At 41.6% G+C, this 7,458-nt stretch overlaps 1 protein-coding gene across 1 annotated transcript; it reads right to left on the bottom strand.

Annotated features, from left to right (window-relative positions):
* Positions 1-798: 798 nt before the first annotated feature.
* kcna1a (potassium voltage-gated channel, shaker-related subfamily, member 1a) lies at positions 799-7,238 on the bottom strand. The gene is made up of 2 exons (XM_079858832.1): positions 6,374-7,238; positions 799-6,023 (listed from the first exon to the last, which is right to left on the bottom strand). The coding sequence occupies exon 2, from the start codon at positions 5,797-5,799 to the stop codon at positions 4,321-4,323; it is 1,479 nt and encodes a 492-aa protein (XP_079714958.1). The 5' UTR covers positions 5,800-6,023; positions 6,374-7,238; the 3' UTR covers positions 799-4,320.
* Between the last annotated feature and the right edge of the window lie 220 nt (positions 7,239-7,458).

Below are 7,458 nucleotides of genomic sequence, written 5' to 3' on the forward strand. Positions count from 1 at the left end.
ATCATATTTGACATAAGAAACAAAAGAACCCTTGCATAGATCACAGACCATGCCTTTGTCAATGTACGACAACATTAAAAATAATTTAGCATAACAAAGATTAAAAAATAATTAAAAAAACGTACAGAAACATGTAAAAGACGACATGAACAGTTTGACCAGATGTACATGGAACAACCATTAACATGGAGTCATCATCTGTCTAACATAAACATGTAGCTGAGATGGTCAGTAATGACTGTATGGACTCTAGTTTGGGTTTTTTGGCGGAATTGAATGTTTTGTCAAATGCATCATTCCATGACTTGTATCATTCAGCATCCTGAAAGCAAACGGCAAAATCTCAAATGAAGCCAAAAAAAAAAAAAAATGGAACAGAATACGGAAATCTGATCAGTGGAGTTTGACGGATTAAAGAACTTTTCCCAAACGAAAGGGAACGAAAATAACATTGGCGAATAAATAATGAAGATGGCTTTAGGAACAAATGACAGCAAGGGCTTAAAAAAATGATGCAACCAGAATATAGTTGATCCTCAGTTTTGAAAGGCTAAGCTCATGCAGTCTTCCATACACCATGCAGATTTTTGCAATTGCTAGGTTGCTGTTGTGTTTTGGTTTGGTATGGCGGTATGGAGTTAAGGTTATTACAAAAAAAAGTACAATGTACAGTACATTTTCGATGCTAATGCCATTTTTTTTTATTTCATGATATTGATAATACAAGCTATAATCTTCCTATATATTTGTAATGGCTTGTCTTATGGACTCGTTTGTGAGTCTACTGTAGTTTTATCAAGGGCATGGGTTTGTTATAGTACAGTTAACTATAGTGCCACATGGACGTAACATGGTAATATAGCTAGACGAGGCCACGCAGGTGAAGAAAATAAGTATGTCTGACATCCTCCTAAAGGCCACAACCTAGGGATCCTCATTTTTCAACAGATAGCTTTCACATCGGGTAACTTAGTATTAGTTATGATGGCACGTCAGTCATTTATTCGTTATTTTTTTATTCCACTACAGTGTATTTTACCTTTTATCCCTTCATGAAATAAGGTTTCAGCTTGTTGTTAGGAAATTCCGAGCAATGCAAAACAACCAAATCAAAAGAAATCAAACTAAAACATGTAGTATGCTATGGATTTACACCTTTACAGACTCAACTGATAAAAGACCTACCTCCTAAGCCATAATTCTTTTCAAATTTTGCTCATAAACGGTCCTCGCCTTATATCAGATGCAAAATAGACGTCTTAGTACCACAGTACTAACATAATTTGCTTCAATAGGGAAAAAGAAGCGACACTTCCACTCAAAGGAACATTTCTTATTTTTTGTTATAGTCTCTCAACATAAAGTACATGAAAAATGATCATTGGTGGAAATTGTTTGTCCTCTTGCATTATAATAGGTTTACATCTCTATTCTTATCAAAAGTTTGTTTGCCACAGCCCTTGGTAAATATCAAAATAAGCATTCTGGACAGTCCTGTAATACACTTAATCCCTATTGCTATGATATATGGTGTAGTTATTAAATATAGGATTATGCATAGCACCATAGGGTTTGATCACCACTCACATGCCCAGTGGAAACAGTTCTTACTCATCTCATCATGTTTCACTTACCATATTCAAATGAAATTGTTGCGATAAAATATGTTGCCTGTTAAGATAACACCATGATTTTACGTTTGCTAAGCCCATTTTTGTTTCCGCTGAAGCAATGTTATGAACTCTAAACAAAATACACATAAATAAAGCCCTGAAAACTTTGTTCTGGCACAGAGCTACAGCAGAGGTGACTAAACCCATGTTAGTGTTATAGGAAACTGCCCAATGGTAAAATGCTGCTGTTTGCCTTTGATTACAATCACACCTCAAGGATCAATAAAGGTCACATGATCAGGCAACTTGTTTACGAGCTGCTCTAGCAGACTTGCTTGTGTTCGTCAAATGAAATTACACCCAAAAAGACTAATTTAGTCGTTGGCCATAAAGCGCTTTTTAATTATCAAGGAAAATAAAAAAAACTTGAATATTTCGCATTTAGCTCTATGCACTGAAATAGCCCTCATTAGCATGAACACAAGATTTCACATTAAAGTTTAAGTCATCAGTACACTCCATAAATCAATTAAGTCTGCAATCAAATTTGGTCATTTACAGTACCTGTGTGCATATGGCCCGGACGGGTTCAGGCTTAGTATACCGTCTTAATTTGAGGTTGCTATACTAATGGGCTAAACATGACTTTTTAACATTACGGAGACATGTCTTTTTGAGGACATACTTTAAAATGACTTTGCAAACGTTAAAATCTACTTTGTACCCTGTGGTATTAGGAAAACCTGTGCTGTGGTCTCTTCCCAGATCTCTCTTTTAAAAAAGGACTAAATCGCAAAACAGAAACCAAAGTGAATGTTGATTGTGCTTAGCAATGGAGCGTTACAGATACGAGGGGTCAGGGACGGGCGCATTGTTGAAATTTGTTGTAAGTGCTTGAAAAAAGGCTAATTCTAGGGCACACTAAGTGTATTATTTCTGCCGTATCATCACACTTCACAGGCTCTTATGTATCTCATGTTCTGCTCTGCAGTGAGCTGTGCGGCGACCTCACTGAGGTAGACTCTTTATTATGGCACAACATAATCAAAACCACAACGAAAGGCAGATCGAAAACTCTAAAAGGTCCCGTCATGTGAAAGTCATATGTCTGATTTCATACTCAAGCTCAGCTGTCATATGAAAACACAGAAAATGTTTGAGTTTGTGCCTGACAACCATGTGTCATGTTCGGCAAAACAACAATAAAAATGAAAAGCACTCCGAATACACTGTAATGACCAGCCTCAACATACATTATGACAGTTCTAGAGCAGATATTGTTCCCTTGCCCTGCCCAAAACTCCAGTTACTCTGAGGCACTTTCACCTGTCCGGTTGCTGAGAGGGTCAAAGGCACTAGCAACTAATATGAGTAATTCTGCCATGTTCTCTTTTGCATCCTGCTAAGATAAATTAAGCGATTTTTGATTTCATAAATCCTAAATTTGATCGCAAAATGGAAGCGTGTAGTATAATTGCCCATAGTTTTCTTTTTTTTCTCAAAGAGAGAGAGAATGCCCATGCACTGCACTATTTAAGTTATATTCATTTTTTTTTTTTTTTTAACAGGTGCGCTTATTATGAGTATATGCATTTGATAGTATCTTGATAGTTCTTTTTCTGTGTCTTTGACTACTTTTTAGATTGAAAAGTTTGCATCCCAGCGTTGGGGCTTGCATATATATTTTGTCACATTTCAGAAAATGTCAAGGAATCAACATCCCTAGTTTCCCTGATTGTAACAACGACACCCTTATGAGGTATCTCAATTGCAACAAGCTGTTATACCGATGTCATGCATTAAATATACTAGGATACACAGTACCTTAGTTGAGTAGGCCATAATGCAGGTTCTTTTGACATGCTATGATATCATTAAGATTCTGTTTCCCGTAAGGTTAAACATTCAGTCTTTAAATACACCTAAATGATAAGCATCTCAAATCATGACACACTAGTGCACTTTTCATGGCGACAAATAAGGAGGTTGATGGAGAGGGGGAGCTGATGGAACCGAATGCAAAAGAAAAGCAAAACAGGAACAGGTGTCCTATCGTCATGAGGTAATGTCCGACGCATGCCAATATCAAAACGAGGATAATCTAAACATGCTAACTATGAGGCTCCTCTTTCGGCATTGTGCTGTCTTATATCTAAAGGTCATGGCATTTAATCACTTGGTGATATCTAAATTACAGCATCTGCTGGAAAATAGCAGCAATGCGGATGTCCATGAGGCGATGACCTTGGCCTCCGTAGCATCCCAGCAGAAGATAAGTCTTGTTCATTATAAGGTGCTTTGCTGGTCAGTTGGGGAAGACCACCTACGGACGAGGTGTCCACCGCACACTGCACTTGGTCTTTTATGCACTTTCCCGGATGCAGTGTGCAGCTTGCTGAAATGTAGTCTACAGTCCATGCGTGATTTTTTAGTAATCCCATCGTCGAGAGTCCTTCAGTGCCTGTGGACGTTAGCTAGGTGCTCGTGGAGGCTTTTTTCTGAATCATCCTCTTTGGAAATGTATTAGACTAAGTATATACTGAATCATCTGCCTCATTTGCTGCAGTTATGTTCTATATGTTTTGGTGTAGTATTTTTCTTTCGTCTGCATTGTAAAGATATTCGCATTGCAAGGGCTCACGAGAGGAGGTAAAGTAAGCATTCATATGTGACCAGTCAGTACTTGACTGAGTTTTCTACTGTGTCTCTAGACATCGGTTAGCAGCTTACTTTTGTTCACACAGTTCTGATTAGCGGTAGTGCAGTTGCCAGTTCTGAGGTTGGCATCTCTGAAGTTGTCGATGCTGTTGTTTATGTCTCCGTCTATCTCCATGTACTCTGACTTGCTGACGGTCGAGGAGCTGCGACGACTGGAGTTGGAATCAGAGGCGATGTTCGGGTTGCTCACGTTGAGGAGTTGGGCCTGCTCCTCTCCTTCAGTTTCTCTATGGTAGAAATAGTTGAAGTTGGACACGATGACAGGCACGGGGAGGGCGATGGTCAGCACACCGGCGATGGCGCACAGGGAACCCACGATCTTGCCCCCTATAGTCACTGGCACCATGTCCCCGTAGCCTACGGTAGTCATCGACACAACCGCCCACCAGAACGCGTCAGGGATGCTGGTGAAGTAGGACCCTTTTTCCTCGGCCTCTGCGAAATACACAGCACTGGAAAACAATATGACGCCAATGAAGAGGAAGAAAATAAGCAATCCAAGCTCTCGCATACTGGCTTTGAGGGTCTGCCCCAAAATCTGAAGGCCTTTGGAGTGCCTGGATAGTTTAAAGATCCTGAACACCCTGACCAGACGGATCACCCTGAGGATGGCCAGTGATGTTGCCTGCTCGCCCTTTCCCTCCTTTCCGTCCGGCTCGTCCGCTAACTCTGTGCCCAAGGTGATGAAGTAGGGGATGATGGCCACGATGTCAATGGTGTTCATCATATTCTTAAAGAAAGCCGCTTTGCTCGGGCAAGCAAAGAAGCGGACTATCAATTCAAATGAAAACCAGATGATACAGAGGGTCTCTACAATGAAGAAGGGATCGGTCAGGATGTTTGGTTTGTAGTAGAAGGTGGTGTTGCCTATAATCTGTATCCGCCCTGCAGGGTCCTCTTTCAGTTCAGGTAAAGTCTCCAAACAGAAAATGACAATGGAAATTAAAATGACCATAACAGATACGATAGCAATTCCTCTGGCTGGCCCCGAGCTCTCGGGATGCTCGAACAGAAGCCAGATTTGCCGTTGAAACTCACGCTCTGGTAAGGGCCGCTCTTCCTCACGGATGAAGCCCTCATCTTCACGAAACTTCTCCATCGCCTCGACCCCAAGTTCATAGAACTTAATTTCTTCCGAGAACATATCCAATGGGACGTTTGCCGGCCTTCTCAGTCTTCCACCGGACTGATAGTAGTAGAGGATGGCATCAAAGCTCGGACGATTTCTGTCAAAGAAGTACTCGTTTCTCAAGGGATCAAAATACCGCATCCGCTTCTTTGGGTTACCTAAGAGAGTCTCTGGAAACTGGGAGAGAGTTTTGAGCTGGGTCTCGAAGCGCAGCCCCGCTATATTGATGACCACCCGTTCGCAGCATTCATGATCATCGTGGTCAGGAGGGTACGTGTCCTGCGGATGTCCCGGCACGGCAGAGGTCTCATCCATGTTGTCCCCAGCCACGACTGTCATCCTGCAGGTCAAAGTTGGAGCTCCGCAGGAGTTAATTTAATTGAGTAGACATCCAATTGCCCTCCCAAGGCGTCGCTTTCCTTACTTTGCTCTGATTCCAGACCCTTAAATCTATCTCGATCCCCGGGTATATGGTATGACTTGATCTTTCCTCAGTGTGGCCCCACTGCGGTTGTCACTGATTCGACCATCGCTCCCTTCCGCTGCATCCACTACGGCTGCCTCTGTCACCGAGTCAGAGAAAAATGGATCGAACAGCGGCGATATTTGCTAGCTCAGCAAGTTCACACTACTTATTTATTTATTTACTTGTTATTGTATGTATATATCACAGAAGTGCACAGCCTTAAGGGCACAATTCTGAATCATTATGCTAATTTAGGTTATTGAAAAGATGTGACAGGACACTGTCACTTTTGCTCCATCACCACATACATGCAGTCTACTTCTCACTATATATATATAGGGAAACATATTATTGAATAGCTTAGATGTAAGTTTGAGTACATAAATTGATAGGAAAACATGAAAATGACTTTCACTTCAGGCTGATACATGCAGTTATGATGCTCACCTCGCTACTGAAGGAATGCGTCTTCTGCCGGCAGTCTCCTGTCAGTAATGCACCCTCGATTCTCTTTTGTTGTAGAAAATGCCCTTGTAAAAGCTTCTTTACATTTTCTCACTTTCAAAATGTTCGTCCATAAATGTCACATCCATAATGAAATGAAATGATTCACGACATTCGCACGCGACCATATAATGGCAGAAATATGGCTTTGAGATGTATTTCAAAGCTTCACATTCAATTTAAACGAGGGATAAAATACAAGAAGCGGGAAAAAAAAGGCTAAAAGAAAACATGAAGCCGCAACGTCCTCCCTCCGCTCATGCTCGTGCGGCGGCACCTTGGTGTAAATGGCTTATACTGCATGAGAAATTGTAATGCTGCAGCTCAGCTCAGGCGGGAGATACATTAAGGGGGCAAAAGCGAACCATACCATTTCCAGACATTACTGCATCAGCAAAATTTCCCTCTTACGAGTAGACAAGATGACGAGCGGTCTGTTTTATCTGGACACACTGACAGGGCTGTATGGAAGCGAAAGGCTTCTTAAAGAGGAGATCAATAAGGGGAGAGGGAATAATTCCTTAATCATGCCCAACATATTGTTGCACTGTATTGCACATGGGAGAACGAGGAGCGGGAGAGGGGGGTAGGACAGTATGGGGGAGGGGTTCGACGCAATGCGTGGCCACAAGTGCTGGTCCACGCAATGCGCGAGAGCTTTTATGTGCCAACACTGGCGCAGTATCTGATTCGCCGAGCACTAATGTGCACAGATACTTTAACTGACCACACTAACCAATAACCACAATAAAAAGACGGCTTCTCTAAAGTGCTCTTCTTCGTGCAATAGTGCGACTTCTTTCCACCCAAAAGAGTTATAGAGCCTCACAGCTCCATGCGTGTTGATGGGAGACTAGATCGTGCGGGGGTTGGAATATTTATAGAATAACGTGGGTGTATGTACTTGGACGGACGGCGGTTTGTGCAGCACCTCGGTTAGAGCTCTTTTCAGCAAACGCCAATAATAGGCTTTTCCCCCTCCCAAAAAAAAAAAAAAAAAAAAAAATCACATTTTTCTCTAAATAATT

Source organism: Squalius cephalus (genome assembly GCF_949319135.1).
Source record: "Squalius cephalus genome assembly, chromosome: 23".
Taxonomy (NCBI): Eukaryota; Metazoa; Chordata; class Actinopteri; order Cypriniformes; family Leuciscidae; genus Squalius; species Squalius cephalus.